The sequence below is a fragment of the Cardiocondyla obscurior genome, linkage group LG06, assembly GCF_019399895.1.
Source record: "Cardiocondyla obscurior isolate alpha-2009 linkage group LG06, Cobs3.1, whole genome shotgun sequence".
NCBI classification, from domain to species: Eukaryota; Metazoa; Arthropoda; class Insecta; order Hymenoptera; family Formicidae; genus Cardiocondyla; species Cardiocondyla obscurior.
Window position 1 is genome coordinate 5,664,188 of NC_091869.1, and position 12,659 is coordinate 5,676,846.

The 12,659-nt window shown below is 44.2% G+C and overlaps 1 protein-coding gene across 1 annotated transcript; it reads left to right on the forward strand.

Moving 5' to 3' along the window:
- Window positions 1-954: 954 nt before the first annotated feature.
- Window positions 955-4,655, forward strand: Atf-2 (Activating transcription factor-2). Its single transcript, XM_070657642.1, has 7 exons — window positions 955-1,559; window positions 1,672-1,765; window positions 1,855-2,003; window positions 2,154-2,479; window positions 2,779-2,992; window positions 3,072-3,405; window positions 3,585-4,655. The coding sequence occupies exons 1-7, from the start codon at window positions 1,509-1,511 to the stop codon at window positions 3,941-3,943; spliced, it is 1,527 nt and encodes a 508-aa protein (XP_070513743.1). The 5' UTR covers window positions 955-1,508; the 3' UTR covers window positions 3,944-4,655.
- Window positions 4,656-12,659: the final 8,004 nt, after the last annotated feature.

Genomic DNA, 12,659 nt, shown 5'->3' on the forward strand with positions numbered 1-12,659 from the left:
AGAACTAGGATTTAATTAATTGTTTTTCTTTTTTATTTCACTTTTTTTAGAATTGTAAGAAATTGAAAGAGAAAAAAAAAAATTATTATTTCTTACTTTCGCGAACGGTTACAATTGCGAGAGGCGGTCTTTGTTTTTTTCCGCGTCGGGATTTCACTTCGAAATTGTCACCGTTGTATGTAAATTGCCTCTCGGACTTTCGGCCGCCGCGGAGTTTTCTGAAACCGCTCGCTTGGGCGGTGGGTAATTATTATGATCCCGTAACAATCTCGCGAAAATGTCAAACGGAGAAAATCTACTGTCTGAGATATCTCGGGCGTCCATCAATCGTGCTCGAGACGTGTGATTACGCGCCTCTCTAGATAGAACTAGAAATAAAGTATCGAAGCAGCAAGAAGTCTCATTAATATTTATTTGATTTATGTGCTTTGTTGAATCGAGTTTTGTTGCATATAAGATAATTTAAATAATAATCATAACTTTTTAAAGTTAATAATAGTTACAATTATAATTATACAAATTTATCAAGTTGAAAAATAATTATTAATAATTATGTTAGACAGTTGTACGAATTTTCTCATCGCTTTCGAACAAAGCGCTTACATAATTCGCTGTATAGATATCGATGTGATATAATGTGCAATGAAAAGTCGCACGTAATCTTGAAGTCATTGCCAAGGTACTTCACTGTAAGTCATTACTGTGCTGTTTCTATGTCGTTTGCGCAATTACGGCTCGTGATCTTTTATGAACGTCACATTTACAGCCCACAAACACATTTATACATTCCGCGGTCTGAAATAGAACAGAGTTAATGCGCAAAATAACTAGCACAATTTCTTAAAAGAAAATAAAAAATAAAATAATACAAAAATTTAATATAAGCTTTTATACGAACGTTTTTTAAAATTATTACATAGCAAATATTTTACGGAAAAATTTATTACGATATAAATTAGAATTAATTTATATTGTAATAAATTGAAAAATTAATTTACAAAATCTGAATGTTAAATAAGTAGCTTTGAAAGATTAATCAGTGCAAGTGAATAATTTAAAATAGAAAATACGGAAAAATAGGAAAATATTCAAGCGCTTTTACGTGGTAGATACCTTGGCAGAACATTGTCGGCTTTCTTCAGATTCTTTGATCTCGTGCAAGATGTCAGCACGCATTCTACCACTGCGCCTAATCTGAACTGAAAGTGGAGTGTTCAGTATTGTGATGACGGTAGTACGCCAACATGGCTCCGATAGACTGAACGGCGTGGCGAAATGTCTCGGTTTATTAAATCTCGTGTGCTTTTAAGAACGATCCCACTCAACAGTCTGAGTTAAAAAGCTCGATCGCGCACGGCAGAAAAAATGTAACTCTATTTCGCGACAATAAAACATCTTCCCGCGAGAGTTGCCGATCATTTATTATGATCTCTGCACTGACGTTACTGTGCACGTTTTTGTGATTCACTGTGAATTTCAAAGAAGCCAAGAATCGGAAGACATTCGCGATGACCGACGCGGAGAAGCTCTTCTCCTGCACCGCGTCAGGCTGCAGCATGGTAAGTGCAGTAAATTATTCTTCCATTTATTTCATTCTATTTCGAGCGAATATAACTTGCTTTGATTTGGTCAAGATCTTTAAAGGTTACAAGCATGGCTTTTTATTTACAGAGCTTTGCAAACGAAGATCAGTTAACGATGCATAAGAAGAAGCACGACATGATGTTGAACCTGAACAATAACTCGAAGAGCGCCGGGTTTGTTGGTAAGAGAAATTTACAATTTATTTCACGAATGCCGCATTGAAAGTAAGGATGCACCAAAATTTAATTATTAATTGATACTGATCCGTAGCAGACCAAACGCCAACGCCAACGAGGTTCTTCAAGAACTGCGAGGAGGTCGGCTTGTTCCAGGACCTGCAGAACGTGGTCAATCCCTTCGAAGAGACGTTTCGAAGGGCTGTGGAGGCTGGGAATACCGGTACCCTCGTGGTGTCAGAGGTAAGACAGGGATTATCACGTGCGTAGCATTTAAATTTAGTAAATTTTATTACTTTTTCTTCTTAAATTTCTTTAATTATTATTTTATTTTTATTTTACTTTAATTAAAGTGTCATGGAAACCTATTTAACTTGAGTTTGTTCTTTCCAGGCTGGAATCACAGATGACACGCTGCACACACCTCACATTTTTCCTTATATATCGGACGTGTTACCTGCTAACAGTCAGATTCTTTCCGACGACAACGTTGAAATTTGTTCCTCGACTGTGTCTCTTGCCGTAAAAGACACGGGAGAGGAAAGTGCTGCCAAGACTGACGAGTGTAACAGTATTAAGTTAAGCGCGAGAGTCGAGACGCAGGAGTTGATGAAAGATTCGACGTCTGCGAAAGACACTCTGCCAGTGGATATTATTGCCTCGGGTGCAATCATACCTCCGGTGCCTAAACTTCCACCGACGCAGTCCGCATCTAATCTGTAAGAATGCCCTCTTTCATTGTCACAAGATCACTGCACAACAAATTTCTTTTTTTTCTTTTTTTTTTTTAATTTTCTGTCTTTTATTTTTAATTTAATACGATTTGAATTTAATATTTTTTTAGCTTAAAATATGTTTAATTGAGTATATTTTTAACCTAATATTTTAATTTACTTTTATTACTTAAATTCTTGATATTTTTGACATAATTCACATAAAAGTGTGCAGCTCTTTAATTTAAAAATTAAATTTAAAAAATGATATACTTCGTTAATAAATTTAGAATATTTTTATAAAGAACCATCAATGGCGAGGAAGTGCAGTTGCTGCTGAAAACAGCGGACGGCAAATTGATGCAATTATGCGCGAGCCCGGTGCTGGACACTTCCAGCGTATCGCATGTCAGCGCCGAGCCGCAAACCGTCGTGTTAAGAACCGAGCCGGCCCTACGATGCGCGACGAGAATCGAGCCCAAAAAGACTGTGATCTCAAGGCTGTCCCTTGCGAAAATGGTAATGGCTCGATGAACTCGGTGAACTTGATGACTCGCGATTCAGGACGAACTTCTCAGAAGAGAACCTCCTATTGCAGAAGCTGAAACAGTCCTTGGCTAAGAGCGTGCAGAGCGAAAGAGCGAGCGGGGGTTGCTCTAAAACGGAGGCGATTGCCGCGAAGAGAGACAGCGCTAAGTCGGTTGATCAGCTTAAGAGGAAGGATCTTCTTGAGCGTAATCGCGCCAGCTCGATGCGCGCGCGAGCCAAACGGAAAGAGTGGATTCAGGACCTGCAGAGAACGGTGACCAGCGTCAACGATGCGAACACGGCTCTGCAGATGGAAGTTAAGACCCTGCGCAAGGAAGTGGCGAGGCTGAAAACTCTCCTGCTGGCTCACCGAGACTGCCCGGTCACGAAGGCGATGCAAAAAGGCGAGTGGTCGGCTTTAGTTTGCAGGTTTAGGGTTTACGTCGAAAAAGTCTCCTTTGTTGGTGAAGTCGCTCATCCGATTAAATAAAACCGATTTTAAATCACCAGAAAAACAATAAACTTATTTCTGACTTGGTCCAAGGGACAATTGAGTTACGATCGAACCTTCTAAATTTTGCAGAGGCAAATCTTGAGTCCAAGGTGTCGCTAGATAGCCGAGGGATGCTCGCGGTGCCAGCTAACGGTGTCTCTAGGAAACGGCCGGTGCCCAACGCGGAGAAAAAGTCGACTGCCCTGCCAGCGAAGAACCCGGTGATCTTCCCGAAGGTGGACTGCGCCGCGAATTTGGCGATCATAAAGGCCCTGCCGGCGTTGAAAATCGTGAACGTCAACCAGTTCGTGTCGGAGAAGCCAGAGGAAGCGCGGCAGATCGTAATCGTGCAGAGCCAGCCGCGGAAGCTGGTTGAAGGCAGGCAGATCATCCAGACGAACCCGAACTACGAGATCGAGCACGCGGCGTCGAAGAGCACCGGGACGTAATGGATCGCCTTTCGGCACATTTGTAACGCAAATGCCGGAGGTTTCTCGGGGATGTAACTACCTGCAAATAGTCGAATGAATCGATTCTGTCCACGGCGGGATGCAGGCGGCGTCGAGAAAGCGAGCTGTACGAGCGGATTGTATTTTCACGACTGTGAGAATATTCGCGAGATCTACTTTTACCTCTCGTAACAGATTCGATACTTTTTCAAGTTACGCTTCAGTCATTACCTGCGAATTATTTGATGTAATTGATGCAGGTGTTCCTAGCAGAGGGAACGTGGAATAAAATGGGGAAACAACTTTTTTTTTTTTAATATAAATTATTGATTTGCAATAAAACATTTTTATCGAACACGATTTTTCTTATATTTTTCCGTGGATGTAAATTGTATACATATTCTACATGCAATACTTTTATTTAGGGAATATTAAAAATTTAGTTATTTATTAAGGTATATAAATTTACATGTAAAATGTATTAAATTAATAAAATTAATTAGCGGTTTGTTTATTGAAGAATAAACGAATCGTTAATTAAATTTCTTTTAGAAATAACTTACAATAATTTTTTTTCTTAATTTCTTAGCAGTAGAAAAATATGCATAAATAACATCTTATATTAAATTATATATATTAAATATATATTAAATTATTAATACTATATTAAACATTAAATTTACTAAATTTATTTAGAAAGCAAATTGACGAATGGACAGTTCGCGCCGTTCCCCGCCACGTGCTTCCGGCATTCGGCGATCGAAAGGCGTGCGATATGTCCCACGATGATTCTGTGACCCTCGGGCCCTTATCAGTTCTCCGTCCAGTCGTCTAGCAAACTCTACACCGGGCAGGAGAATGATAAGGGGCTTTGGGCACGCATTGCTACGCGTACTAAAACGAACAGTGAACTTCCGCCCTGAAATCGCACACTTCTCGACATATCTGAAAAAAGAAGAGATCCGAACAATAAGTTATTTAACTATCATTAATTTTTAATTAATTTTAACTATCTAAAATGTGTCTGTTTAACGATAAAATAACGATGTAATCGGATTTAACTATATTTTGTAGTTGAAAATATTGTTGCCGAAAGCAATTGCCATTTTCTCTCGCAAACCATTCAAAACAACCAACTTCCGCCGATCGCGATTTACGTCAGAGTGCTCCGGGTACCGTTCGCGGGGCAATCGGCCGGAGATAAGCGTTGCCAACAAAGGACAAGACGAGTCTTTTTACGGACAAACACCGAGACTCCCGCCGGCCCCGCGGGCCGCGGTGAGTCATGTACGAGAACACAACGGGGCCGTGTAAGGCGGCGGTGCCCACGAGTTCGGGCTGTCGGTTACTCGGCAAACTCTGTCAACCGGCTCTCGAGTCGATAACAGACATCGATAGCGCGACCGGATACAGTACGCGGCCCTGTTCCCGCCGCGGCTTCCTTGACCCTCGAACGGCCGCGCTATCCCGCTTTATTTCTCTTCGCTTATGCGCTGAAAGAAGAATACAGTTACTTTTGAACCGAATTATAACTTTAGGATATCTCAAACGATAATTATGACCGTACTTGTCATTTCGTAAAATCGTGGGTGGGTTCCATGAATAATTATATGCTTCTCTTAGGAATTAATGTGTGTTAATTTTAAGTTTTTTTTTCTAAATTAATACGCCAGACATACAAAAAAATTTTTTTTTAATTGATAGGAGGAATATTTGAGAAATCTGTGTTTCGGGAATGTCGAATGTGGGTCGCGCTTTTCGGCTGCTTCGCTGGTACTTTACGTAGAATTATTGGTGGCGAGAACGATAAGGGGGAGCTTAAGCACGCAATTTCCCAGCTTCCTCGCAAGGATGTGGCGCGCGCTCGATCACTCGTAGAATTCTTGGCGTCGATTCGTCTTGCCAGCCCGCTCAATCGACGCACGTACGGAAATAGCCTAACCGAGAGAGAATGAGAGAGAAGGAGAAAGAGAGAGGGAGAGAGAGAAAGAAAAAGCAGGTGCTCGGTCCTACAGCCCTGCTCCAAGATCGTGCTTGGACCGAGCGGCGATTATACAACAGGCGAGATTTCCCAACCTTGGTCCGAGCTTTTCTCAATTGTCGCAAATTGACGGTCAGTCTTGGAGATTTTTTATAAGATTCTTCAGAAGTGATCCAGAATTAACATGTTTTAAAAGTCACTCGTCGACAATTAAACAGAAATTATTTATTATTATTAATTCAAATTTAATTTAACTTTTTAGAAATAATTAATAAATAAAAAATTAATTAACGCGTTATTTTTTCGCAGTGCGGAGTATAGTAAATCAAAATTACTTATACGCTGCGGAATAAAAAGTAAATTAATTTTTTTGATGCAAGTAACATCAAAGAAAGATTTTCTAAAATTTTAATATTTTAAAGATTCATTAAAAAAAAAAAAAAAAGGAAATATATGTTTGCCAATATTTTCTCAAAATTCGTTTCAATACCGATTGAAGTTTCTCCAGTCCAGCATCACTTTAAATGATTAAAATACTACGAAATTTCTATTTGATATTACTTACAATTTACATATTAATATTAGTTGCGGAGATTTGTCCCTGCGCTAGTAAACCCGCGCGGAAGTTATTCATATTAAACGAAACGCCGGTATTTGCGTCAAATATTAAAGACCCAATTTGTCGACTAACCAACTCAGTTGCGCGTTTCACGTAAGTTTCGCAATTGTATCTTCCCGAGCGAAGACTATTTCAGTGAAAACAAATTGAGATCTCGATTATTTTAAATATAAAAAATGAGGAAAGACGGGCTTTCGAAATGAGTTTTCGGTTTAAAGGATAATCAATCACCGTCATTTTTCTTTTTTATTTTTTTTTTTTTCTCCACGTCAAGATCAGTGATATTTCACGTACGGTTCCGCGATTATCGAACGTAGCGCGAGATTTGGCCCGAAATTCGCTTCTTAAATTCCTGTTAGCGGAACTCTCCGGCCGCGGATTCCATTTACTGATTGGATATGGCATCAGTTATTCATCGCCAGTCGAAGGAGAGAACGAGGGAGAGAGCGGGGCCGTTATAAATACGACGGATTTCCCGTCGGTATGCCGCTGCATTTGGAAATTCTCGACGGGCCTTCCCCTCGGAACGCTCTACCCCCGGCCCACTCCATCGCATCGCTCGCGCACGTCCACGTTTGATCGTCGTGCTATCAATAAAAAAACAGACCCCGCGCGCGTAATTCTCGTACGCGCCTCGCAGCTCGGAGAGACGCTGCCAAAACTAGGAAAGGTGTTCTAAAAAGTCGCACCATATACAAGTAATAAATTAATCTTTGAACGCATCAAAATTCCCTGATTCATCGGTTATTTTTTAATTCTATTCTTTTTATCAAAATTTCGACGCGAGTTTCTTTGAAGAAAAAAAAAAAAAGAAGATTTAGGAGAGAAATTTAAAAGGATAATTAGATCATTGCGATGATTTTATGATTACTGTCTCTTGCCTTTGTAAAAGAGTGGCAATTAAAATTCTTGTACCGTAATGCGACAATTAAAGTTCTTGTTCTGTGGTAGTAAAACAAAAACCAGAAGTCATAGACTCTTTCAAGCGTTGAAAGCTCGAGATGCACTTGAAAGAGCGATCAGAGGATAGGGCGAGTGTCGGATTGCCATTATATTATTTACGGCCTTCGAGAGATATAGCGATGTAATAAACGCTCTCGGCGGGCAATACAGCGAGAATAAACCCGGAGAATTTAAACTATAATCCAGTCGGTTATGTCCCGTTATGCAAAAAAGATTTAGGGTCTGCGCAAAACAATGAAAAAAGAAAAAAAAAGTTAAAGTTAATTAAAAATTTTTTTCTTTCCTTTAATTTCTTTCTTTTTATTTTAACGTCTAACCCCGAACACATTCTTGACGCGCTTTTGTCAATCTAGTTTCTCTTGATGAATGAAATCCGAGCTCCAGCGAGATAAAATCATCGGAATGCATTTATTCCGAGCCCGGACCCGATGATTTACTGCGCGCGAGATGCAGAAGAGTGTCCGCGGAATCGGCAAGAGATGCGAAAGCGCAACTCGGGGCGGCGACTCGAGGGGTCCCGGCTATTGTCCGAGAAATTGGTCCGCCACGGCGACGGCGACGTGATGACGTATCGTCGGACAGTCACATGGGCGCGCGCGACCGACGACAGCGAGGAAACAAGGGCTGGCTACCGCCGATCGATCTGTTCGCCGCCGAAAATACACGCGCACACGTACGGCGGATATCCCGTGTTTTCCGAGCCGGGGCTGCGCGATACAAAACGCGGAAACTGCACGCGCGGCGGTCCAGAGCGGCGGCGGCGACGGGTTGAAAGGGGAACGAGAGAGAAAGGAAGAGAGAGAGAAAAAGAGAAAGAGAGAGAGAGGGATCGGAAAGACAAAGAGTGACGGGAGGCGCGGTGGAGGACTCGCGGAAATTGCAGCCGCGATTCCGAGCGATGATAGCGAGCCGACTCTCGATCTTCAACTCGTTCGATGACCCGAGTCCGCCGTCATTTGGACGTTCAAGAATCGCCGATTGAACGCAGACCGTTGTCGGCTCGAAATCTTTTCACGCTTCTCCCTCGGCGACAAAGGCTATCACGGCCCGGGAGCCCCCGAGTCCTTTTATGTCGGCAAACGCGCGCGTTGCTCGCAATTCAATTTCTCTATGCACCGGAATACCGGAATATCGTCCTCCCGCGATCGTTTATCGTCCGCCTTCGCTTCTCGGATACGCTCCGGCGGAACGGAAATGAATTTTGAAGAATCCACGGAGAGCCTTCCGGTCTCGTGAAGTATCTCTCGCACGTGTTTTTCGATCTCGTGAATTAACGTCTTACCGTTTGCTCCCGGCGGGTTATCCTTCGCGTTCTTTCTAATTTCCGAAAAGAGAACCGAGGGATAGAAAAATAATTTAGTCCACGCTTTTGCTTCTTTTTTTTAATCTCAGACTTGAATTATGAATTTTAAAAGCATCTCTTTTCAAATCGATACGCCAGACTAAAAAAAAAAGTTCTAAATAATTTCAGCGTTTTAAAAACGAGCCAAGTTATATCGTAGTCGTGTTTCAGACTTCTAGATAATCTGTATAGGTAAAGAAAAATATTACATTTCGATTTCTAAAAAAAAAAAGAAAAAAGAAAAAAAAGACTGAAAAGATTGAGGAAACCTAAGCCCATTGCTTCACTGAATATTGATACTCGTGCCGGAGAGTATCACATGCCGCACACGCGTCGCGCAACAAAGTGGCACAGCTCTCTCTCTCTCTCTCTTTCCTCTCTCCGGAAAGCTCAAGGTTGCCCCACGAGTACTGTGAAACGAGACTCGCTTCTCGATGGACTCTTCGGCCGCGCGCCCGAGATAAGATTTTGAGATAATCACTTCCCGGACTCGCCGAGTGATAGGGACGCCTCCCAGTTACAGAGATAGGAGAGCCCTCCTCCCCGCAGCTGCACGCTCTGGTTCTATCCGGCGATCCCAAACACCGCGATCTTCGATCCACGCGCCACGTTAGAGCTGGACCGCCGCGAAGCGGCGGATGTTACGGGAGACGAATTCGGACACAGCATCCCGCGTCACCCAGCACCCAAAAGACAGACGCGCGTACAGACGGACGGCGTAACGAGCGAGCAAATGCTGATGTAGTAACGCACGCGCACGGTCGGCGGCCGGCCGAGGCCGCCGGCTCTGCGTAGCACCCACGGGGCTCACCGCGTCGAGCACCCATACGACACGGTGCACATCTCGCGCGCGACTGAGCGAGTGGAGGCAGCGTCGGCCTCCTCGCTCCTCGCCGGCTCTCGGTCGTTTCCGCGTCGCGCGTGGCGGGAGGTTCGATTTCGTCGTGTCCTCGTCTGGTTCTCCGCGCTCGAGGAGCGTGCTCTCTTCCACCCGGGGTCCCTTTCCGCCGCGCACCCTTCGCCCGCCGCTCTCCGGTTGTCTTCCCTTCCCTTCTCTTCTCTCCCTCGTGGGTTTCGCCGTGTGCCCTCTTCGGTCCCCGCAGTTTCCCGGTTGCCGTCTGGTCGGCGGGGGATGAAGGGAGGCTGCCATCTTGGGCGCGCGGGACGAAGGGCGCAACTGCGCCAAGAATCCTCAGTGCCCCGGTGGGCTTTCCAGGGGGAAAGGTGGGATTTTCAGGGCTGGGAGGACCGAGGTATGCACTCGCGGCGAGCTAAGGGAACGTTGAAATCTATCGCCTGTTAAATTCGCACAGAGAAGCCGTGAGTCAGCGCTTTAAGCGACCCCCGGATCCGCACGGCCGTTTCATTGATCGACGCGCGTCAAAATATGTGGGCACCGCGGCCCGCGCGCGGACCCTCCAGTGGAACACTGGGTTACGGCAACCCGACGCGGCCTTCCGTCCCTAGAAATTTTTTAAATATCTTCTCCTCTTTTTTAAATAAATTCCGGCAAGTTTCCACCATCGTCGCATTATTCCCCCCAAAAGAATAAAGAAAAGAAAAGATAGAAAAAGAATTATAATGTAACTGATATAAAATATAATTAAATATTAAAAAACTGACAGAATAATTCGTGTGACGAAACGAGGGAGGGAGGGCACCGCCTTATATTGGCGGTTAAATTAGAAATCGTTCCCCTTTCCCCTGCGAAACGAGAGACCGTGCGCTAATGCGGTCAACTAAAGTAAAAAGCCAACTGAAGGAGTGGTAAGTAGACACTAACACTTCCGGGCGAGCGACTCGATATCGGGGGTGAAGAGAGGTGGACGTGGCTTTAGCCCCGAATTAATTCTTCGGGGGTGGCCGAGCTTCCTCCATTACCGCCGGCGGAACGAGCGGCAGTAAAGTGTTCAGCCTTAAAAAGAATACGTGTACCTTCATCCTGACGCCTGTAGCAACGCTTTTCTCTTCTCGCCCCCTTCCCCGCTCCGTTCCCCCCGGCTGCGAGTTTCCTTGAAGACCTTAAGAGAAGTCCGGGATTTTCCTCTCGGCCTCGACATCGCCGATCCTGCGTCAGAAAGTTCCATCCGCCGTCGCTTTACTGTCTCGAGACTAGATATCGTTCTTCTTCCCGCGGGAAGGAAAGGACGGCGTAAAATAATTGTCGCGGGTCCTTTTCGAAAAAGAAAAAAAAAAGACATTCCCGTCAAATTTCGTAACAACGTAACGTGCCTTACGTCTGTATTCACTTTCTCAATTGCGCTCGAATCCTGCCCGAATTTAGCGTCGAACAAACAAAGGCGCGGCAGCGAAGCGTTAATCACGTTTCCCGTAACTGTTCTTCCAAGAGCGTGCTGGAACGGAGTTCTGCTAGATCAGGTATGTCGGCGTAGCCTTCGATCTCTCGGCCGAAAAGACTATGTCGACCCGGGAAGGACGCCGGTCGCCGCGGGACTCCATGTGCGCGCAACAAAGACATTTTTCAAGCGAAACTCCTCGATTTGAACAGGGCCTACCTCTCGCTCCGTAAGGAGAGAAACTAATTATACTCCGGAGTGACCTTCGTCCACGGCAGCTGTTTCTGTTCTATGAGTAAGCGAGCCATCGTGAGTGTGCGTTCAAAGTCTCAATGCTTCAAGGAAGACATTTACTCCAAACGAAATCCCGAGTCTACAAAAAAAAAAAAAAAAAAAAAAAAAAAAAAAAAAGAAGAAGAAAAAAAAGAAAGAAAAGAAAATAATCTACCCTCGCGTCCTTTTCAAACTTTACGAGAACCACCGTTGCGGGTTACGAGAACCTGGCGACTGACGGAGAAAGAATTTTTTTGCGGAGCGTTCTCGGCGGACTGCGTCGCGTCAAGTCTTCAATTTATTACCTCGTATTATCCGGTGTCGTGTTGAATATTCGATGCACGGGTGATCTCGGCGGATGAAGGAGGAGCGACGGACGGTTCGGCGGGCGAGGAGATCGATACGAGCCGGCAGCGCGCCCGCGAGTTCGATATAATCGCGGAGGAGAGGAGAAAAAAAAAAAAAGGGAACGAGCGATCGCCGCTGCTCTCAGCGAGATAAAAGCGTCCGCGGGGATGGCTCGCCGGGGCGTGGTGGTCACCATCGCGACAGCGCGGGGGTCAAGGTTAGCGCGGGAATCCCATATGCCGACATGGTGGCTACTGCCACGTGCGCGCCGAGCGAGCCCCTCGATTTCCATCCGAAGAGAAAATTCCCCGCTAAGAATCGCCTGGACCATCGAGGAATTAAAAGATCAACGCCGGTCAACTGTTGCCTTTAATTCCTTAATCCCTTTTCTTTATACATAGTGTAGAATATTCGTTTACAATTTATTATTTTATTACAAATTTTATTACTATCATTATTATGTTTAAATAATTAAATTTAATTGAAATTGATAAAAGCGGAGAGATTTCCTTTTTTTTATTTTTTTATTTTGGCTCTTCCGAAATTCAAAGCATATTGTGAAGTACGATCGCACGAAGCAGTTTTTTTTTTCTTTTTTATTTCTTTTTGCGCGGATATATTTAATACGGTAAATCGAAGTTTAACGATAAGCTGAAGGATTGTTTAGCTAGGCTGAGTAATTAAGCTTGGCTGAGTAATTACGCGTTTAACTGGTTTTATGATGACACACGAGCGACGAGCGGTTGTCATAATCGAGGCGAAGGCGGCAAAAGATTGTACTTGTAACAGAAATCGGAGAACGAGGCACGTTTATGGCGAGCGGCACGGACAACGGGGATGATTCACCTGCGATAGGGGGTTCGCGATTATTACGAGGGTCAAGGTTAAAGAGG